At 41.1% G+C, this 24571-nt stretch overlaps 1 protein-coding gene across 1 annotated transcript in view; it reads right to left on the reverse strand.

Annotated features, from left to right (window-relative positions):
- The window catches only part of LOC113424693 (transmembrane protease serine 11C-like), a 63361-nt gene that overhangs the window by 6152 nt on the left and 32638 nt on the right, over nucleotides 1-24571 (reverse strand). The window contains exons 5-6 of the mRNA XM_026686517.2: nucleotides 7842-7880; nucleotides 1268-1436 (exon numbers count right to left, since the gene is read on the reverse strand). Of these exons, the coding sequence (XP_026542302.2) occupies nucleotides 1268-1436; nucleotides 7842-7880 (208 nt within the window). The remainder of the gene's footprint in view (nucleotides 1-1267; nucleotides 1437-7841; nucleotides 7881-24571) is intronic.

A 24571-nucleotide genomic window follows, 5' to 3' on the forward strand; every position in this document is an offset into this window, starting at 1 on the left:
ATAAAATATCATTGCTTAATAAGTCCACAGGAATGGATGTATGTTATATTTGTTCTCATGTAACTGTGATGACCTGGGGCATGGCAGAAAGGCAACACAGTCAAATAATCAGTAGGAGTCCCTTTATTAGCTCCAACTTTGCCCCCAATGTCCTGGTTACCTTCTGGCTGGAGAAAAACTCTCCCAGGAACAGTCTTTGGCTACAGAGAATCAAGTCCAAAACGTGGTCAACAAAAACTGTAACTATTAAGTCCAATCAAGGCAAAATGGGGTAATTAGTCCGGCAGGGCAGGAGCAAGAATTGCAGACGTGAAGGCACGGCAATATCTCAACCCAGTTGGGAAGACGCCAGGAACATAGATAACCAAAGTCAACACAAGATAAACTCACATTTGCTCCCAGCAGCTGCTGCACTCAGCATGCATTTCTTTTAAACTCTCTTCCCAGTTGTGGCTAATGAAGGTAATCAGGGCCCTTTCCTCTCCCCTAAGCTACACAACCCCCACTGCTCTCTTCTCCATTCCTCCCTGCGTGCCCTAGAATAAAGAAGGGGTGGGCCTGGATCTTTCTCTGAACTCTGTCTCCCTTGTTCTACCTCTCCCCTGCTCCCTAGCCGGACTTTGCCCTTCTTCAGTTTCCTCCACAGCCAACGGAGCCAGACTCCCACTCCCAGGCAGCTGTTTGTCTTCTTCCTTGGATTCAGACTCCAACAGGGGCATGACTGGTTAAAATTGGCATTCTAATATTCATGATTGCACAGAAGTACTTCAAAATAGATGTGCAGTATATCGTGAAGATTCAGAATCCAAAACTGGCTGGTGTCCACCATTGCTTATCCCTTTCCCATGATCCCAATGTCACGATAAGCATTTAATGTGAAACCATATATTCTTAAATCAACATTTTCTGGAACATAAGATGGCTGCTTATAAGAGATCCAGTGTGCAAAAACAATGGCTTATTATGGTTTCTTTAGTCTTCTTATACCCCTCACATTCCTAGGCAGAGCCTTGTAAGAAGAAAGGATGTTGTCTATTTGAAAGAAATTTCAGAAAGGTAAAAGGTGAACCATGAAGACATTTCCCTGGAGATGGTTATTCCCTCAAGAAGGAAATGGATTTGCTTCACAATATGTGTTTCTAGTGAAGGCCATCTTCTTCAGACCTTCTCCATTATATATTTTGAATTGTTTAATTTTAGATATCAACCAAAGCTGTTTGGAATACTAATTAAAATATATCACAATTATTCTCAGTTCAAAACTTACTCTCTGAAGCAATGTGCTGCAGATAGAAGCCATGTGTTGCTGATCAATGTTGCACCACAACGATGGATATTGTTTTGCTGGAGACTGGCTTGCCATGGCCATTCTCCAGATGATACTCCTCCAGTAATTCTTGATGATCCTAATGATCTGTTATTTCGAAGCCCACAGACTATTAAAGCCAAGGAGAAAAAAGACTTTTCAGCTTAATAAGTATGATATACATTGATCATAAAATTAATCAGAATTGTAACAACAAAGACAAATCAATGTTTACTCACATCTATCTACCATTATCAGCTTTACAGCAAAGCTCTGTATTATCAGAATTCTACAAATCAATACTCTCAAGGGCTAATCAAATTTAAGCACAGTAAGGGGTGTGTGTATGTGTGTACAAAATGATTTATCTAATAACTCCTTACTTTGATGGACTTTGAAGCACAAATAGGAGAACATAATATCTTAGGCTTTAAATATTTACATTATGTTTTTGACTTCATTTTGAGAATAATTTTATGTAATAAATAATCATCCATTATTTGGTGGCTAATTTTCCTCATTGAAAACCTTACGGTAATTCCTCCCTAAGAATAAGATGTAACCCACAATGTTTGCTTTCAAAATTCTAGAAAGGACTTAAGCAGGGATGTATCTGGTACTCAGTCAATTCCTGAAATCATTCTATGACCAAAGCCTATGAGTAGCCAAATTCCCATCCTTTTTGCTTGCCTGCCTTAATATTACTATCTTGTTCTGGGATGATGATGTAGCAATCAATCTGCATAATCCATCTGGCCTTAAGAAATCATAATAGCTATAATTTAATACCATAAGGCATGGGTTTCAAACTCGCCACATCATGTTGCCATTACATGACATTTCCCCATTTGCAGAGCTGGGGTAGGTGTGGCCTGCATGTGATGCATCCGGCCCAAGAGCCACCAGCTTGATACCCTTGCTGTAGGGAGAACATGCTGGTAATTAGTGGGAAGGGAAGGGAAAGGAAAGGAAGGGGGAAGGAAAATCATGATACTTGCCCAAAACACCAAACCACTGAAGTGGACAATTCATAGAAATACCTGAGCAGGCGTAAAGCTTCAAATATCTGGGAATAGTTTTTCACCACTTGATGATCTAAAGAGCCCACATCAAGTAGATCAAGCAAAGAACAGAAAGATACTCTTTGGCTATTAAAAGATTATTTTCTAAAGAAAAGAACTGAACCCAGCAGTTTTCAATAGTTGAAGCACTCATGTTTGTAGCATTCATTTCGATTCTACTCATCAATATATCATTATTATTCTTATAAAAATGCCTAAAATATTTCTTTCAACTTTTAAATTCTGCTAACATGATCTCTCTGTGTTTGTATATATATGACCATAAGCATATTCATTAATTCTCAAACTGGTAAAGAAGACAGTTATATAGGCACAATCTTCTTTTTATTATTAGTGGAGACCAGCTAATTTAGCAGTATGACAACTGATCTTCCAGCATGGAAACTATGGTCTGCACACTTCCTTTTCAGGAATTATGAATGATAGCTGGAGTCTATGGGGTCTGGATAGGGAATAACTTGACTGAACCCTGGCAAGACCAAGTGACCTTGGTTGCATGGAGTCTTGGAATCTGAAGTTTTGTCATCTCTAATTCTAGATGGGGTTTTATTTCCCTGTTAAGACCCAATTTGCAGTTTGGGGCTTCTAGACTCATGTCTCCTGCTCAAAGAGCAAGTAGTGAGCATGGATTAGGAGAGCTTTTGCACAGTTTTGGTTTGTGCACCAGCTGTGACCTTTCCTGGATTTTGATTCCCTGCACTCAAGTCCTAATCATCTCTCATCTGGGCTACTATAATGCATTTTTACATGGGGCTACCCTTGAAATCCAGTTGGAAGCTTCAGCTGGTGCAAAGTGTGGCAGCAAGAGCAGTCTTTGGGGCCCCTAGGATGGCCCATATTATATGTGTGCTCTGTGAACTTCACTGACTACCAGTCTGCATTCAAATGTAGTTCAGGACGTTGGTTATAACTGTGAAAGCCCTTAATGACGTAGGTCCAGGCCACCAGATGAACCATATTGTCTCACTAAGACTAGTTTGTCCTACAGAGGGGCCCTGCTCGAGATCCTGTCAATCACAAGAACTCCAACTGTTGGAATTCAGAAGAACAGCCTTCTCTGCTGTACTCTTCCACAGCACCCACCCTGTGGAACATCCTGCTCCCCAGGGTAAGATCTTCTTCCAACCAGCTATCCTTTTATAAGAGCCTACCTCTTCGAATTGACCTGGGGGCCCAATGGGGGACTTCAATGCTAGAGGTGGTTATTAGATTGACGGGATTCCACCTGCCTTCCCCACTACCACTCTGTTCCCCACACACACACCTTTTTACTAGTCATATTGGTATATTTTCTTTGTTTTCTTTTTCGGTGTTTTGTTGTTTATTAATTTATTTTTGCTTTATTTCAATTTTCTTTAAAATCTTTGTTAACAATTTTCTTTGTTATCTTTAAAGCCCTTCATGGCTTGGGACCAGGTTGTCTGAGGGACAATCTCTTGTCGGTCATATCTACCTGACCCATTAGAGTGGGAGGCAAGGAATGTATATCTCCGTGGGGAGACCCAGAAGAAGGGTCTTGTCAGCCTTCAAGATTTTCTTCCTTTGCTTTGCATCTTTTGGCTGTCATAAGTAACAAGGGGGAGGGGGAATATGATTATGGGAAGCGAGCTGGAGGTTTTACAAAACAGAACTGTATAAGTATGTGGGGGAGTTTCTTGCTTAGGCTTCTATCCTATGCTATGTGCAACTGCAACTCTTTATCAAAATATGCCAAGGTCAATGGACAGAGGTCTCATCATCACCTGGAGATGCCCACATGATGCTATACACAACTTTTAATTGGATGAGCTAATTGAACTGTTGGGGGTGGGAACGTTGCCATCACTTTGTATATGTGATTTATGCGCTCATTTTTTCAGATTCACAATTCTTTTGTTGCCAGCACTTGATTTCCAGTAAAAGATATTTTTTCTTTAAGTAATGGAATCTAAGTATTTCTTTCTTGGATTTTGAATAGAGCACCATCTGACAGGTCTTCTCCATGATGGCTCCCCTTCTCTGGAACATCATTCCCTCAGAGATTACAATGGCCCCCACTCTTAACACTTTTCCAGAAGACACTAAAGATCTGGTTCTGCCTAGGGAACCCAGAGAGGTATGGAACTCATTAAATGGCTTGTGTGATATGTTGTCACTGGCGTGTGGGGATGGGAAGCTATTATATTATTTTATTAATTTATTATTTGATTATTTTCTTCTATTTTATTTTTATATATGATGTTTCTATATTCCTGTAAACCATGTGTGAATAGGCGGCAATATAAATTTTCTAAATAAATAAATAATTGAACTAAGACATATCTAAAACTCCAGTTCCCAGACACCCAAACCAATTCAAAAATCCACAAGTCCTTCCTTAACTGATGGAAAAATCAATCAGCAGTCTATTTCCTACAAATTGGAGAAACTATCTAAATCAGCAGTCCCCAACCTTTCTGGCACCAGGGATGGGTTTCGGAAGAAAATTTGTCTTCCATGAACTGGAGAAGGGATGACTTTGCATGCAACATAGATCCAACACATGCACAGATAAAGCCTCGTTCAAATGCCTGCAACTTGTGTGGCTGGTTCCCAACAGGGAATTGGGGACCCCTGATCTAAATAATATTCCTTTTTTATTTATCAGATAATTTGTGAGGTCAAAATAGCTCCAATGTCAGGTCTGCTATCTTCAAGTTCTTCATTTTGCTGGCATTTCGCCATAAACACAAGGGGGGGGGTGAGATATTTGGGATAGTAATATGTGGGCCTGGGAATGAGAAGATAAATAGTGGGAGGAGTGACATGTTGATGAGAACCAGAAGTACAAAATCAGAATGAACCAACCTTCAAGGACACCTGGTCTGGGAAGCAAATGCAAAACTGCAGTGAGTGGCCCCAAACATCTGAGCTGTTGGTCACCTATTGATCACTGGTCAAGTGGGGGCAGGGAAAGAGGGGAAAGTGTAACTGTTGTGTGGGAATATTTTACTTTCACTGCAACCATTTATCTTTAGTAAAAGAACCTGTCACTTCAATCAAATTGAGTCAAGGATCTTTTTTCTAGAGCCCAAAGTTGGGTCTGATATTAAGCTAGATCTCCAATAGTGGTCAACCCAGAGATGAAACTCTACTGGGGGACTATGCAGGAGATGTCTCTCCAAGAAAGTGACCAAAAGGAAATGGAAGCTTGGTGAGAAGCTGTGGCAAAACCCCAAACTGAGGAAGATTTCCCTGAATGGCGAGGGGAGACAGAGGCCTGCTGGTGGTCCTGGTGGTCACTGGGGGTCGGAAAGAAGGATGACTGAAAGGAGAGACCCTCCGGGACAATCTTCATGTGGGGAAGCTGAGGAAACTGCCTAAAAGAGTGCCAAAGAGGAAGGTGAGGTGGCACAAGGCAAGCCAGACAAAAATGGTGTGCTTGTTGAACAGGTCATTGAATTCCTGAAGGAATCCTTTGACAACCTTCAAGCATGTGAAGCTCTAGCCATACCAGCAAGGACCAAGGGGGTGATGGCACAGCTGTACCAACTGCTGCTATAGCACCACTCACTGGCACCAGCACCAGCTCCAGCACCACAACCAGCACCAGCCCCGATGGCTCAGCCACTGCTACCAGCAGGATCTGCTCTACTGAGATGAAGAGAGTGCAGACCATCAGCTCTGGGGGTGAAGCTTAGCAGAGACCCAAAGCAGCTGGTATTTTTCCTAATGTGAGGACCTATATGCAGAAATATAGAGCCAAGCTGCCAATCAAATGGTCAAGGTATGAAGTGTAACCATGGCACAAGAGAGTAACGCTGAGGAGTGAATGGTTGCCCTTCACAACGATGATGCCCCAGAACTGCGCAACTTTAGTCGGTTCAGGGTAGCTCTCTGGAAAAGATTCAAAGACCTCCTCATGGATTGGAACGCCAGAACCTAAATCAAAACCATAAGTCAGAGTCTGTGACATGTGGTTGCTACATCCAAGCATTTTGCAACATGGCGTGCAAGTTGACCAACTAACCATAAGACATATTGATAGTGTTTCCAGAACATACTGAACGATGATGTCTATTACACCTACATCTCCAGGGGCATCCCACACACTTTCCCTGGGTGATACATTCTAGCAGAGGAAGTCGATATTGATCTGGCCTGTTCCCCAAATCACTCTAACTGCAGATGGCGGAGGTCCCTCCCAGCACAGAAAAGAGATACCCCCAATGCAAAGAGGATGAAAGCAAAGCCCACACTGCCACTCTACTGGATGCTTCAAATGTAGAAAGGAGGATCACCAAGTAGCTGACTGATGAGTGTCACACTTGCTGCAGAATGCATCCTGGGACCCACCAAGAAACTGGGAAAAGCAGCCCTGAGAAATGGCCTTAGAAGGAGTGGAGTTTGGATGAATTGCTTACTGAACTAAAAGTGGCACTAGAGAAAGACAAATGATTTAATGTCCACAAAGGTGACTGCACATTACAAGATGCTTAGCTTGGATAGGGACCAAACTACATGTCCCAGAGACCCAGCGAACTGTAAAAAGAACTGTAAAAAAAAAAGCCATGATTCAAAAATGGTGGGACATTTTGGCTTTGTAAAAGCCTAACAAAATGTTAATTCTGAAGGCCATTCCTGAAAAAGGACATTGAAACCTATGAGGCCAGCTACCCTGTTTGTGTATAGACCAAGGAGCATCTGGAGAAAGAAACCAGCCTCCTTCAATCTGTAGCAAAACTCCTAATGCCCTGAAATGATATATTATGGACTTTATCATAGAATTACCAGAAAGCTCAGGAAACACAGTAATTTGGATGATAACTGATCTCTTCTCTAAACAAGTGGATGTTATGCCATGCCCTAAAATCCCCTCAGCACACACCTCAGCTAGGCTGTTTGTCAACATATATAAAGACTACATAGCACCCCGGAATACATCATTTCAGATCATGGCATTAAATTTACTTTGCAATTTTGGTAAGAAATTTGGGTTAGTAACTTGTGGGCCTTGGAATGAGAAGACAAACAGTGGGAGAGGTGACATGTTGTTGAGAAATAGAGGTTCCAAACCGGAATGCACCAGCCTCCAAGGACACCTGGCCTGGGAATCAAATACAAAAGTGCAGTGAGAGATGCCAAACATCCAAGCCATTCTCCAAACATCCAAAAATCATCCTATTGGATACTGATGACTTGCCAAGGGGGAGTGCCAGGGAAAGGGGGAAAGTGTAACCTTTGTGCAGGAATATTCAGATCTAGCTTTATTTTCATTGCAACCACTTACCTTTAGTAAAAGAACACATTCCTTCAATCAAATGGAGTCAAGGGTCTTTCTTTCCTAGAGACCTAAAATGGGGCAGGTCTGACATCAGGTTAATATTTTTCTAGAATGGCCAGTAGCAATAGATTAATATCACTAGTTTGAAACCTATTTTAAAAGAAGACTTCTATCTGGCATAAGTAAAATGACATATTTATTGTATACTTACTGTCACTGAAGATTCTTTGAGCCATTTCTCCCTTCATATCTGGGAGGGAGAGGGAAGTAAGCAAGATTAGATTACCAACATTAGAAATAATTATTAACTGAGATTATAATAATAAAGAGAATAATAAAAATAATTCAGTTAAGGATTCTTGAATTTTTTGAAATTGAATTTTGAAATTGAAATGAAACTGAATTCATATAGGGTAATATAAAAAAGAAAAAAAGAATGACATTGCAATAAGTGTATACTATAGACTACCCAATCAAGCAGAAGAAAGAGATGAACTTTTTGCTAATCAATGTATATAGAAAAAACATAAGAGTAATAGGGGATTTTACCCTGACATCAACTGGAAAACAAACTCTATATGAAGTAGAAGATCAAACAGGTCCCTGGATCCATTCCCCCCCAGCTCCATTTTTGAAGATGGGAATCACCTCAGCTCTTTTCGCATCATCTAGTAGATCCCTGGTGCGCCAGGATTTTTGAAAGATATGGTTCAGTAGTTCTGAGATCATGTCTGCCAATTTGTGGCCAGACAACCTTGTGTAATTTATCTGGTCCTGGTGATTTGAATTTGTCTAGAGTGTATAGATATTGTCTTACCATTTTCCTGCTTTTTTTAACTTTCTGTTAAAGACAGATCCCCCCAAAAATGTGTTAAGAATTTGTACTTTCTCCCTGTTGCTTCTTGATGTTTTCTCCCATTAATGGACCAAGCATTTCTTCACTGTTTTCTTGTTTTTTAAACATTGAAAGACATTTGTTGTAATCCTAAATTCATTTTGAGCCTTAGCTGTCCTGACTTCATCTGCTGGCTATTTGCTGATATTCTGCCTTAGTTATGTGGCCCCCCGTTCATTTATTATATGCCCTTTTTGTCTTTTACTTCATCATTCAGAATTCTATGGGTAGCCATGCAAGCTTTTTTTTTTTTTTTTTTTTTTGAGATCTCTTATTTTTTTATCTTCATTGGTATTGTGCTAGACTGGCTTTTATAATCTCACTTTTCAAAGTTTCTCAAGCTTCTTAGGTTGTTTCCTCCTTGAAGATTTTCATCAATATTTCCTACGCACTCTCTAAGTTTGTTAAAAATCAACTCTCTTAAAGCTCAAGACTCGATTTTTTTTTTTATTCCTTGTGCTTGCATAGTGTTGAATTCCAATATTGCATGGTCACTTCCCAAAATCCCTATGGTTTTAACCTCTTCTATCATTTTATCTTTGTTAATGATAATTAAGTTTAATATGGCTGACTCTTTCCTTCTCTACCTTTTGGGAGACAAAATGAGCTAAGTTTCTCAGGAATCTGTTTGATCAGCAGGTTCTGACTAGTTCTGGAAATGCAGAAATTTTGAGTAGTTCGGAGAACTGGCAAATGTCACCTCTGATTTTACAGTATCTTTCCCCTGCCACGCCCACCAAGCCAAATCCACAGAACTGGTAGTAAAAAATTGAATCCCACCACTGTGTTTGATCTACCACTAGCGGCAGAGGTTGTCTCCAAACTGATGTCAAGGTAGGTAAAGTCCCCCATTACTATTGTGGTGTGCTTCCTACATACCTTAGTTAACTGATTAGCAAAAAGTTCACCTATTTCTTCTATTGGCTGGGTATCCTGTAGTATACACTTATGGCAATCTAATTCTTTTGTTTTTCTTTTACATTGACCCAGATGCATTCAAAACAGTTTTCATCATTGTTCTGCTGTATTTCTATAGAAATGTAGTTATTTCTTATATAGATGACAACTCCACATCTTTTATTAGGTCTGGTTTTGTTTTTTTTAAATCTCTCTTGTTGTATATTCCATGCATGGATTTTATCCTACCAAGTTTTGGTACTGGCAACAATAACGCCTGCCCTCATGTACTTAGATTCTAGTTCATCCTGTTTTTTTCCATACTTTGTGCTTTAGTATATAGGCATTTGAGTCCTTTTTTGACTGACCATATGTTGGTTTTCTACATAACTTGTTTTATGTCTGAGTTGTCCTTCTTCCTTACCACCTGTTTGATTAGTGCACATACACTAATGGCATACACTATCAAAAAACTTTATTTATCTTAACCTTAATATTCTTAACCACACAAACATCTATGTCAGAAACACTGAAAACTCTTTTAGCTTTAAATTGCTGGGGACAAAAATGTTCTGTATCAATTAACTCTCTGTGCTCATTATTCCATTTAAATCTTCTCCAAAAAACCCTTGAATTTAATACTAAATAGCTCAGTCCCTTTCTGTGATGGATGCAAATAATTTCTTTTATATATTTTTTCATCAAACCACTGCCAACATCATGACTAATATAACCAAAAACTTTCAGTTTGCAAAACTCCTTTATCTACTCATTGAACTCCACTATATGTGGCTTTTTCCTTTTTGCTCCTTATATACTGGTAAAACCTCTTCAAAAGTAAAACTACAGCCTAATACTGCTAAGTTCCTGTCCAAGCTCTGAAAATCCTTCTGCACAGAAACTATCTCTTTTTTTCAACAGTTCATTGGTGCCAAGATGCACAACATCAACATCACGCTCCTTGCTAGAATTCTTGACTATTTTAACAATGTGCCTCTTTTTTTCTGCTGGTAGTACCACGACGCACACATCTCACCTCTTGCAAAACCTCCACATCCTTTCCTAAATTGACATCTCTTACAATTGAACTACCAACCAAAAAGTGGCTTTTCTTTTTAAATACTTGCTTACCTCACATGGCTGATTTGCAACATCCGATTCACACCTTCCCTTATCCAGAACAATTTCTTCCTCATGGACCACGATCTCCTGCTCAGTTGAGTCATTATCAAAAGTAGCTGAACTTGCCACCTTCGAATCCCTATTAAGTTTGACAACGGCACTATAGTGCTAGGACACACCAAAAGCTTCATATTTATGATCCACAGCTCTTATTCAGCTCTCTCTTTCAATTACATGTCTAAAGTATGTGAATTTCTGCTTGCAAAGAAGCAGCAAATAAATATGTGGTAATCAGTGACTAGTAATTGAAAGTTATTTTTCAACATTTGAGAAATGGAAATAAAATTCATGTGAAGAAATTGCATCCCAGAAGTATGGCCTAAAATCAGTGGTGGCATTCCAAATTTTTTCCTACCAGTTCTATGATAGCGCGCTTAGTACAGCAATCAACAACCTCCCTCTATCAGCGCTAGTGAGGTGAGCTGAGGCGCGGCAATCCATTCTGCCACATGAATCAGCTGAGCTAAAAAACAAGGGAATATAGAACAAGATAGAGCAGGGCTGGGTGGGCAGGACCAGCCACAGGTGATATTTGCCAGTTCTCCAAACTACTCTAAATTTCCACTACCAGTACGCCAGAACTGGTCTGAACTGTCTGAATACCACCTCTGCCTAAAATTTCAGTGTGTTCCAAACCTACAGTTTTTACAACAAGTCTCCCCAGCGGATCAGATAACAGCAGCAATAAATCAAAGCAATAAATCCTTCCCACCTATTCTCAGATGTCAGCAGCAGCTAGCAAAGCAATAACTCTTTACTTGCTGACTCTCAATGCTACTTCATTACTTTAATACTTAAACAATGATTACTTCATTATCTCAAAACTTATAACTTTTCTACCTCAAGACCTATATCAATGATTAGATAATGATGTCTCCAAATCAATTTGTCGATTGATTGATTGATTTTTAGTAATAGGTAACCTTACTTTTGATTTGTTCTCTAACATATCAATTAACATTTATTAATTACCAACATTCATTAAGTAACTGTCTACCTATCACATTAACTAGCTATTGTAATTGTTTAGTGTACTATTGTCATTGACCATGCCAACCCAAAACTCCAAACCCTCCACTACCAAACAACAACAAAAGAATAATATCTCTACCAATGACTTCCCAGACTCCTGCACATGTTTCAGATGTCTTGAAACCATCAATGAAAGCGAAATTAACATCAAATGCCACCTATGTGACAATCAAGCCCACCCTGCCTGCTTAAACTTAAACAAAAGCCTAGCTGATCACCTAAAAAAAATCAGATACATTCCTTTGTCTATGTCCATCATGTTTTCCTAAGCTAAACAAACTGAGTTCCCTGCCTGACAGAGCTGAAAGCATAGAATCACTCATTCACTCAATAGAAGAACACTTAGCAACACGTTTTGAAATAACTATACAAGCAAGCCTAATCTCTCTTGAAAAAAAAATACAGCACAGATAAGTGATTACCTATCAGCTCAAAATCAAATCCCAGCTCAAAAACCACTACCACAACTACTACCTCAGCTACAATCACAACTACAACCAAAAATAACCACCAAACCACAGCCACAAACAATTACTATCCCATCAAATAATTCCACAAATGATATCCCCTTACTCATCAGAGACATCATGGAATGAGATCAGAAACATCCAAATGCCATCTTATTTGGTCTTGAAGACACCAATGAATCAGATGACATCATCAAAGTTTGCGATATTATAAGAAACTCAAATATAACAAACATCTCTCCTGAAGATATCATTGAAATAACCAGAGATGGCCCTGAGTTCAAATACAATGACGGCTCTGTGGCCCCAAGATTTTGTAGAGTTATTTGCAAAAATGAGTCCAGCAAACATATATTCATTCATACAATAAATGCCATTGCAAAATCCAATCCCACCCATAAAAAATTTCACTCAAGACCAGATTTATCCATACTGCAAAGAATCCGCTCCCATGAACTCCCACAGAACTCAAAAAATGTCTAGACAATGGAGAAAAGGATCTATACATTGACTACCGTGCTGATTGCATCAAAAGAAAGTCACACAACCCACAACTCCGCATCCAACCCTACCCCATCCAATCCACCATCACTCAAAACTAGGCACACATGCCCCTAACTAACTCTATTCCAACCACAACTGGCCTTAAATGCAAGCTATTCAATGCAAGAAGCCTTGTAAATAAAATATGTGAATTTCTCCTCTTACTAAATACAGCTAAATTAGAATTATTTCATATTTGTCTGCGAAACATGGCTCAACGCATCTCTCCCTGACTCCATTACCACAGTAATAGACTGTCATGTTTACCAATCAGATCATGAAATCCGTAGAGGAGGTGGTGTTGCTATCCTCTATAAAAAGTCTAAAAAACATCCAAGTTATCCAGGAGCTTGCTCTTCCTGAGACCATAGTCTGTGAACTGTCCTTAAATATCACATTTTGATTCTTATTATGTTACAGAGCCCCAGATTATGACACTGAACATGTAAACAAGTTAAATTCACTACTAACATCGGCAACTTCCTGCCCACATGCTTTTATCTTTTTTGGTGACCTCAATCTACTTCATATTAACTGGACCCTAAACTAATGTAAAACTGAACCCATACATGCAATCTTCTACAATGCTGTAACAAATCTGGGACTGGAACAACTAGTAACCAACAATACTAGACTTAACAACTGCCTATGATCTCATCTTCTGCAATAGTTTGAATTCAATTTATGGAATACAAATTAAAGAACCCTTTTCCAACAGTGAGTACAACATGATTGACTTTTGTCTCAACATACATCCACACAAAAATCATCATAATGACGGGATCTCCAATTATAACTTCAAAAAAGGCAACTATGATCTTATAGACAACAATCTCTCATCTCTTGATTGACAACTTTTATTCACTGGATGCAATACTGTTGAAGACCATTACAACATATTTTTACTTGAAGTCAAAAGGGTCATCAAACTATATGTACCAATAACAACTCCCAGAAACAGAAAAAAACAAGCTATCCATAACAATAAGGAAGCTTCAATCCAAAAAGTAATCATTTTGGCGGAAAAACAAATCTGGTCACATTGCCAACTTCAAAAGTTGATACAAAAATTTATGCCACCAGATAAAGACTGAATGCACCAATTATCACATTAAACAAGAGGAAAACCTTCTACGCACCAATTCCACCCACGCTTTCTACAATTTTGTAAACAACAAACTAAAAGACTCAAGGTCCATCCCACCCCTGAAAGGACCTAATGGTAAAGACTGCAACGACAACACATTAAAGCCAACCTCTTTAATACATTCTTTGGCTCAGTATTTGTAAACAGCAATGGATCATGCCCAATATTTCCTAGTCGAACCACAGACAACTACAATGATCTAAAACATATCAATTTTACAGAAGACAATATTGAAAAAGTAGTAAGCAATCTAAAACCATCTCTATCTATTGGACCAGACGGAATATGTGCCTACTTCTTTAAAAAGCTATCTGCTGCCATAGCTGAACCTCGAAGCTTAATCTTTGAAAAACCTTTCAGGACCAGCTCCTTGCCAAAACTATGGCCACAAGCCAGGGTCATCCCCATCTTCAAAAAGGGAGACCCCAGCCTAGTTGAAAATTACAGACCAATCTCCTTATGCTGCATCACCTGTAAAGTCATGGAATCAATTATTAACCAATCCATTATCCTCCACTTAGAGACAAACAATCTACTCTCTAATAAACAAGTTGGTTTCAGAAAAAACTACCCTGTAATCTGCAACTTTTACACTGCAAAAACATATAGACTACACAACTTGATCAGGGCAAAGCAATCGACGCAATCTACATAGACTTCTGTAAAGCCTTTGATACAGTGGTACACGACAAATTACTCCTAAAATTAAAATCTTATGATATCTCTAGACACCTGCATAACTGGATAGAAGCATTCCTGTCAAACAGATAACAAATGGTCAAAATTGGGAGCGTCCTATCAAATTCTGTACCTGTCAACAGCGGTGTCCCCCAGGGCAGTGTTCTAGGACCAACTCTCTTCATACTCTACATAAATGACCTCTGTGATCATATTAAGAGCAACTGTGTTCTCTTCGCTGATGATGTAAGGCTATTCAACACCATAGACAATACTGCTACCCTTCAAAAAGACCTCGACTATGTATCAGAATGGTCAAACAAATGGCAACTTCAAATCTCAACAAATAAATGCTCTGTCTTACATATTGACAAAAAAAAATCAGAAAATAAAATATAAGCTGAATAGTCAAGACCTTGTTGATGATCCAAACTCTGTCAAGGACCTTGGAGTACTCATCTCAAATGATCTAAGTGCTAGAGCCCACTGTAACTACATAGCCAAAAAGGCATTAAGAGTTGTTAACCTAATCCTACGTACCTTTTTTTCTCTGGTAATATCAGACTACTAACTAGAGCATACAAAACATTTGCTAGACCAATACTTGAATACAGCTCATCAGTCTGTAACCCACATTATGTATGTGATATTAACACAGTTGAGAAAGTCCAGAAATATTTCACAAGAAGAGTTCTCCCCTCCTCCACTCGTTGTAGAATACCTTATGCCACCAGACTCGAAATTCTAGACCTAGAAAATCTACACCGCCTTCGGTCCAATCTAAGTATAGTATATAAAATCATACATTGCAATGTCCTAACTGTCAATGAATACTTCAGCTTCAACCATAACAATACAAGAGCACACAATAGATACAAACTCAAGGTTAACCGCACCAAACTTGATTGCAGGAAATACGACTTCAGCAACAGAGTGGTCAATGTCTGGAATACTCTACCTGACTCTATGGTTTCTTCCCCAAACCCCAAAAACTTTAACCTTAGACTGTCTATTATTGACCTCACCCCTTTCCTAAGAGGTCTGTAGGGGGCGTGCATAAGTGCATCAACGTCCCTGTCCTATTGTTTCTTTTTATTTTTCATATATGTATCCATTTCATGTATTCATAACTATGTTTATAATTATACCTGTTATCTTATAATCACTTTACTAAATAAATAAATAAATAAATAAATAAATAAATAAATAAATAAATAAATAAATAAATAAATAAATAAATAAATAAATAAATAAATAAATAAATAAATAAATAAATAAATAAATAAATAAATAAATAAATAAATAAACAAACAAACAAACAAACAAACAAATAAATAAATCTGTATGCAAACTGTTGGAAGTTCACTCAATCAATTTGAAAGGCATTTTCTGTGAAATTGGATTTCAGGTGATGGAGTTGGAAAAGAACTTTGTCCACAAGGATTCATATGGCAGTGTTCACTTAAAGACTCAGTCCTCCAATTCAGCAGTATTAAATATGGTATACTTCTAAAAATTAGTGAAAGAAGCAGCTTAACAGAGGATTGCGTAGCAGAGAACTCGGATTTTTTAAAGTTATCTTTCCAAATATTATAGTAGCAAAAACTTATATTTCAATTATTTCATCAATGCCACGAGGTAAATTCTACCTCAAAGTGAACTCGCATATGTTTGGAGTGAATCTGATGAAACCAGGTTGGGTCAATGTACCATATCGTCTCCAAAGCTTATTTGTGTGGATTTAAATTTCTCCCCTCCACTTTATCAGTGTGTGTGTGTGTGTGTGTGTGTGTGTGTAAAATAGCTTCAGGCTCTATATTTCTGACAAGATCCTCCAAATTAATGTAGAGTGCCTTAAGAAAGCAATTTAATCTAAAGATAGTAAAAAAGAACAATCAAGTATTTTAATAATAATAAAATAACACAAATTACATACACACTTATAGTTACTTTAAAAATATGAAGAGATATGTCTAAGCATACATTTTTTTGTAGAATTATGAGAGCACAACAATGGCTGAAATGCTTTTTAATATCATGTTTTCATTGGTTTATCTGTTAAAGATTCCGTAAACGAAAGTTGTGAAAATGTAATTCTAGAACAGGTAAAGAATGTGTAACAATTATCATGAAGTAAAGAAGACTATATTTCTAGGCTCTGAAATTCACAAGAATGTGATCATGCACATGAAATAGAAAGAAATGCCTGCTTCTTGGGAAAAGAACTGTTCTGTATTGCTACATTAGCATTCTTGTAACCCTCCGTCCTGATTGGCCAGGACGCACGGCGCTCGGATTGGCTGAGTAAGCCGCAGTGATTGGCCCGTTGCAAATCTCCCGCAATTGGATGAAACCGATCGTGGGAGATTCGAAACAATGTCATTGGCCGCGGCTCCAAGCGAAGTTCAATATAAACCGCCACCGATCCGAAGCCAAGCAAGCCGATCTAAGCATGCAATAAAAGAGCTTTAAAAGTCACTGAGTCTTGCGTCTTTCCTTGGGACCGATCGGCGAACATAACACTGGCGACGAGGATGGGATCGCGGAACTGAGACCCACCAAGCACGTGGCATCGAAACACAAGCGACCGACAAGATGGCCAGCAACATCGCGCCACCCGCTCCCTTCAACCAGACTACCGAGGACTGGGAATCCTACATTGATCGATTCCTGATGTTCCTGGAAAGTAGCAACCTCAAACATGCAAATAGACAGAAAAAAAGGGCCGTGTTCCTGACACACTGCGGGCCCACAGTGTTCAAGATGGCGAAAGCCCTCGCAAAACCCGAAGATGTAAAGGCAATGGACTGGGCCGATCTCGAACCGTTGTTGCGGAGCCATTATGCCCCCGCCGTGCTCACCCTCATCAGAAGGCACAATTTCTACCGGCGGGACCAAAAAGAGGGTGAGAGCATCAGCGATTTCGTGGCTGATCTACGGGACCTGGGGGGCATGTGTGGCTTCACCGATATGGATGAGGCCCTGCGAGACCGCGTCGTCCTTGGGCTCAAGGACCCCGTCCTGCAGAGCCGGCTAATGGCGAGGGGCGACATCTCCCTCACCGACGCCCTTGCCGAAGCAACAGCGAGCGAGGCAACCAGAAAGTCGGTGGTGCGGGTGCAGCGGGCGAGCACAGCAGACCGCCCTGCGACCACTGAGACAACCCCGATGCCTGAGGCACACTCCGAAACCAGCCGAGCGACCACCACCACCCATCATGGCGACCTCGACTCCCTCTCCGACACCGCAGACAAAGAAGAGGACATCCACCGACTCCAAGCGGAACGAGATCGGCGCGAGCGGCGGAGTCGTAAGTTGGGGTTCCTGTGTGCCGGGTGCGGGGGTGACCATCCTCGGTCAGAATGCCGTTTTTTCAATTTGATCTGCGACAAGCGGGGCCACATTGCCAAGGTCTGCCGTTTCAAGCGAACCTATAACCCCCGGCGATGCGACGGCAGCGATCGGAGACGAGACGGCACCCCCCAAGGCGAGGGACCGACAACCCGAGAGCCAGTGGAGCCAAGACGGGAGGAATCGACGCCTCAGCGAGAACCGACAAAGAGAAGAAACCCACCAGACGGTCATCATCGGCCATTCTTCAAGCTGGGATAACCGAAAGGTACATGTGGATGTGGGCATCGAACGCCGGCCATGCAAAATGGAGGTGGATTCCGGATCCTACCTCTCCATGGTTGCTTGGCAGGAAATCAAGCGCCTGGTGCCTACCATCCACAGGTGAGAGCTGGAAAGCCAGAAACTAATCCTAAAGTACTACCAGGGGAACCGCATCCCCGTGGTCGGAATAGGACACTTTAAAATCCCATTTAAAGGGCGCATCGAGATACTTCCCCTGACGATCGTAGACAAAGACCGCCCTAGCCTTCTGGGCTTGCAATGGTTCGCGCCGCTCGGGATCGAAGTGACGGGCATCGACCACGTCGCCAAGGCAGACTGGGAGGAGCAACTCGCAAGGGACTTCCAGGAGGTTTTCGACGGCAACCTAGGCAAGTACCGAGGGCCCCCTATTTCCTTCAGCCTAGACCCCAGCATTGCCCCAATTGGCCTTAAACCACGGCAAGTGCCTTTCGCACTCAAGCCCAAGATCGATGAGCAGCTAGACAAGCTCATCGAACAGGGAGTACTAGAGCCAACCGACCACGCCAGGTGGGAAACCCCTATAGTCACCCCGGTCAAGCCAGATGGGTCGGTGAGAATCTGTGGGGACTACAAGGCCATCCTCAACCGCGCCTTACAGCAAAGTGCTTACCCCGTCCCAGTAGTACAGCACCTTCTGCACTCACTGGGGGGAGGCAAGGTCTTCGCGAAGCTCGACCTGGCACAAGCCTACCAACAACTGCCGGTCGACGCAGACACCGCCGAGGCACAAACCATAGTAACCCACCGGGGGGCTTTTCGCTGCAAGAGACTCCAGTTTGGAGTCAGCGTAGCACCAGGGGTTTTCCAGAGCCTAATGGAAAGGCTACTCCAAGGAATCAAGCGGGTAGTGCCCTATTTTGACGACGTGCTGGTGTCAGCGGCCAACCAAAAACAGTTGGAAGGCCGCCTGAGGGAGGTACTACAAAAATTCAAAGACTCGGGGCTGAAAGTCAAAAAAGAAAAATGTCAGCTGTGCACCGAGAAGGTCGAGTTCCTAGGGTACCTCCTAGACCAGCACAGAATCCATCCAACGGGGAAAAAAATCAGGGCCATCAAGGAAGCCCCTAGGCCAAGAAATAAAACAGAACTGCAGGCATTTCTTGGACTGATTAACTTCTATAATGTTTTCCTGCCCCAAAAGGCGACCGCGGCGGAGCCATTGCATAGGCTATTGGACAAAACAGTCACCTGGAACTGGGGGAGGCGAGAGGAAATCACATTCAACTGGACAAAGAACCTACTCACATCAGACGCTGTCCTCATTCAATACAACGAGACCCTTCCGCTAACAGTAACATGCGACGCGTCACCTTTCGGCATTGGGGCTATCCTCAGCCACACACTCCCGGACAGAAAAGAAGCACCCATCGCCTTCTTTTCGAGAACCCTATCAAAGCCAGAAAGGAACTACAGCCAGCTAGACAAGCAAGTCCTGGCAATCATCGCCACCGTAAAGAGGTTCCATGAGTACCTCTATGGCAGAACATTTACCATCATCACCAACCACAAACCGCTGTTAGGAATTGTGGCAGGGAACAAGGCCACCCCGAACATTCTATCCCCGAGAATGACAAGGTGGTCCAAATTCCTTGCCACCTACAGTTACCTGCTAACCCATCGACCCGGTAAGACAATCTCACATGCAGACGCCTTGAGCCATACCCCGTTGCCCGACCTGGATGCCGACCCAGCACCCACAACGTCCACCCTGAGCATAGAGACTTTACCCAATCTCCCCCTGACCGCATCAGACATTGCCCGCGAGACTAATAAAGACAAACGTCTGGCGCGGGTCTTAAATTGGGTGGAGAAAGGGTGGCCGGAAAAAGACGACGACGAACAATTCAGGACCTTTCGGAGCCGACAAACAGAACTTTTCACACAAAAAGGTTGTTTACTGTGGGGGGACAGGGTTGTTATCCCGGAAAAATTACAAAAAAGGGTTCTGGAATTATTGCATGAGGGGCACCCGGGCATCATTAAGACAAAAGCCCTGGCCAGGAGTTACGCCTGGTGGCCAGGGATGGACAAGCAAATCGAAATCTGGGTGGCAACCTGCAGGCAATGCCAAGAATCCAGGCCGAGCCCTCCCGCCGCCCCAATCCGGGAATGGGAAACCCCAGAGGGCCATGGTCCAGGATTCACATAGACTTCGCCGGGCCAACGAAGGGACACACGTTCCTAATAACGGTAGACACTTACTCCAACTGGTTGGAGGTAAGCGACATGAGAGCTACCACCACGGAGGCCGTCATCAAAGAACTCAACAAGCTATTCTCAACCCACGGTCTCCCAGATGTAATTGTATCAGATAACGGGCCCCAGTTTACCGCGCTGGCATTCGAGAGATTCCTAGCGGAATGGGGAATACGGCATGCCCTGACAGCGCCAGCACACCTGGCAGCGAATGGGAGGGCGGAACGAATGGTTCAATTCACAAAAAAAGACAATTCAAAAAATTGAAACCGGGGAAATGCAAGAAAAAATAAATAAAATGCTATTCATACAACATATAATGCCAAACACAACAACCAACAAAAGCCCGGCAGAACTGTTAATGGGGAGAAAATTAAGATCCCCACTAGACAGGCTGCACCCCACATACAACCCAGAAACCCCCCCCCCGACTCATCGAGCAAACACCGAACGTTCACACCAGGAGACACAGTATACACAAAGAACTTCACAGGGGACCCACTCTGGGTACTGGCAACGATAACCCAGGTAACAGGTCCCCACTCATACCGGTTACAAACAAACGACGGACGAGCATGGAAACGACACATCGATCAGCTAAGACCGAGAACTACCAAGGGAAATACAACTGACACACAAGCACACAGAAACAATAATCCAGGAGGGGAGGGGAAGCACTCAAACACCAGCCAAGAGGGGAAGGAAAACCCCAAAAAACCAAACAGACAACCCCAACAGAAAAGAAACCAAGAATACTCACCAGCCGAAGCACCAGTAGACGACCAGCTCGAAGCCTCGCCTGGAAGGAGCAGCCAAGCCAGCTCAACCAGCCCAGAAAGACCAACTGGGAGCAGCGAAGCCAGCAGCTCGACCAGCCCGGGTAGACCGGGAGGGAGCTACGGCGAAAGGCCCAACTCACCCTTCCAGGCGGTTCCATCGATGAGGCAGAGAGAAACACGGAGTCCTACCGAACCGCTCGAAGACCAAGCACCAACTAACCTGCACAGGTCCAGTAGACAGATACGGAGCCCCGCCTACTTACGGGACTACGTTATGTAGGACCATACCAAGAGGGGAGGGGTGTTCTGTATTGCCACATTAGCATTCTTGTAACCCTCCGTCCTGATTGGCCAGGACGCACGGCGCTCAGATTGGCTGAATAAGCCACAGTGATTGGCCCGTTGCGAATCACCCGCGATTGGAGGAAACCGATTGCGGGAGATTCGAAACGATGTCATTGGCCGCGGCTCCGAGCGAAGTTCAATATAAACCGCCACCGATCCGAAGCCAAGCAAGCCGATCTAAGCATGCAATAAAAGAGCTTTAAAAGTCACTGAGTCTCGCGTCTTTCCTTGGGACTGATCGGCGAACATAACAAGAACTAAGATAGTTCTAGATAAAATTCTAAAAATAGATGCACCACATAGAAAATAAAGTGGTCAAGCCTATGATTTTCCCATTTGTAAAGAATGACTATGAACGAACAAAGAAAATATATACCTGCTGGATAACATTGTTCAAAATAACTTGGACCACACGAAAAACAAAACATGTAATTGCTTAGTAGAAGCATCAATAATCAAACAAAAGCTAAACTGTTTTGTCACAAAATGTAAAGACAAGAGTTTTGGCTTATAAAATCTAAGCTTCCTTAAGAGAAATTACACTGTGATAGATATCATCAAACTAAACTGTGAAGGAATGACAAAAACATTTTAGAAAATAAAGTAACAGTTAAAACTACTTTTACACTTTTGCTAAAGGGGGTTGAGATTTTGTTTTGTTTTGTTTTGCTTTTTAAGTAATTCAACAAGTCATTCCAAATTTAAGGGCTGAGTTCACACATAATGATAATCCATTCTTTAAATATGTTTATTTAGTAAATCACATTTTTCTAGAACAAAACACTTTAAACCATAAACTATGGTTATAAACAAAATATTAAGCCAAATCAATAAATCTGGTTTGATTTAGCATAACAAAATCTGATATCATAGATGACGGACAGACACAGACAGATAGATATAGTCCAATAACATACTTTATGAGACATTCATATGACTTGCTAGATAAGAGGAAAAATCTGTCTGTACTATAAAGTCAAATAATAGTACCAAAAAAGGCAGTAGCTAGACTCTTCTGAGCTTTGAAGTTAAACAAGCTCCAGGATATATAACTAGGCCATGATCTTAGCTCAAATGAATAGATGCAAAAATTACAGTTCTGATTTTCTATCTTTCCACCTTCAGAAAAACTATTATTCTTAAATTATGAAACCTGTGATCTATTCTATTTCATGAATTCTTTAACTTATATTAACTATGAAGCTCCATTGGATTGAAGTATGCCAAACAGCCTGTTCTGCATTCAACTAAAGCAGCCAATCTAGAGCAACCAGATGGATTGCCAGCATTCCATTGAGAATTGCACTTTCCCCTTCCACTATTTCAGCAGAGAGATGAGAGATGCCAAGCACATGATTTGTGAAATAAGGTTATGATACAGTCCTCAGTAATTCAGGTCAGATAGTTATCAGCATAAGGATGATCTGATAAGCAACCTCTTTCCACTGAATTCTAAATTAAAGCAACCTCATTGATTCGTTCCCTAAACAAGCAAACAAATAATTTTGGCAGCTGCCCAACCTTTGGCTTTGTTTTCTTTGGGACTAGAAACCATAATTTAGGGCACTAAAGTTACCTTTATCCAGGGGTGGGATTCTACCAGTTCGGACCAGTTCTACAGAAACAGTTATGATTCTGCATAGTTCAGAGAACCGGCAAATCGTGGCCCTAGCTGGCCCCTCCCCTCTCTGCCCACCCCTCCCCTCCCCGCCCAGTCAGTCCTTATTTAGTTTAGTTTAGTTTAGTTTATTGTCATTGCACCTCGTACAATGAAATTAAACACCATCTTCAGTGCACATCATGACCATGAAAATAAACCCAAACAAGGAATAGTGGATGGAAACTGAACAAGGAGAGATTTAACCTGGAAATAAGGAGAAACTTGCCCTCGGAAGTTGTGGGAGCTTCATCACTGGAGGATTTCAAGAAGAGATTGGACTGTCATTTGTCAGAAATAGTGTAGGGTCTCCTGCTTGGGCGGAGGGGTCACTAGATGACCTACAAGGTCCCTTCCAACTCTGTTGATCTGAAATTCTTATCCCAAATGTGATGATAAGTTGAGGAATACCTGTAATTCTGTTTCCTGACAATTAAACTGTACAGTTCTTATTATCACCTTTGTGAATATTCAACACCAAAAATTTCAAATCTATTTTAAGGTTTTTTTTGTTTATAATAATAGATATGTACTCTCTAGGTACCAGTCAATTATTATGCTTATAACTGGGCCATGTCCTTAAATGTTCTAGCAAAATGCAACATTAACTTTCTTCTGCCCATGTTCCAACCTGTGAAATCTGCTATTTCTCAAGGAAATGCAAGGCCTTCCAACTTGCTTCACAGATAACTGCTCCACTCAAAAGATAGGCCTCCAATATTTTGTTGATTCAGGAAGTAACTTGTTGTGACTTGTTCAAATATTCAAGAAAACCAGGTTTCCAACCTTTAGTTACTTACCACGCAGGTTAAAAAAACCAAAACAGTAGTGCAGATAATCTGTTTGGGGTTTTTTTTTAAGTGATTGAGACATACATTTAAAGACGAAGCCTTACAAACCTACTCAAAATCTATGCAAGGATTTTTGAATTAAGATATTTTATAAGTTATTTAAGTGTTGTTGTTGTTTTAGCTTTTCAACAGAATGGTTATAGCTTATCAGAGAGCTAAACCATAAGACTGTTATAAAAGCAAAAATCTCAGTGAAATCAGTGCATGGGTTTTCCACTGAATGATCTTCTAACCATAACAGCTAATTGTTTTGACTATGATGGTTCCTTTGAGGTCACCACCTAATACACACACACAGAGAGACATTCATCAACATAGAAGCACACACACATTTATCAACACAGACAAAATAGGACAGGAAAGTGAAACTTCTGCTTTCAAAAATTAAAAAAACCCATATAAACATGTATACTATTTTTTCAATTATTTATAGTTGTTTAGTACTACGCAATTTCAAAGTGTATATAGTAAATTAAATGCAGGAAGGATAAATGGCTAAAGAAAGAAAATTAATTAGAACAGTGTCATTTTTATATTTAAAGAAAACAATGGAAGAAGTTATAAAAGGTAAGAGAGAAAAAATGTGATATAATGGGAAATTGGACAAAAAAACCT

The sequence above is a fragment of the Notechis scutatus genome, chromosome Z (genome assembly GCF_049901735.1).
Source record: "Notechis scutatus isolate UNSWTSFEM ecotype Mainland chromosome Z, rNotScu1.2, whole genome shotgun sequence".
Taxonomy (NCBI): domain Eukaryota; kingdom Metazoa; phylum Chordata; class Lepidosauria; order Squamata; family Elapidae; genus Notechis; species Notechis scutatus.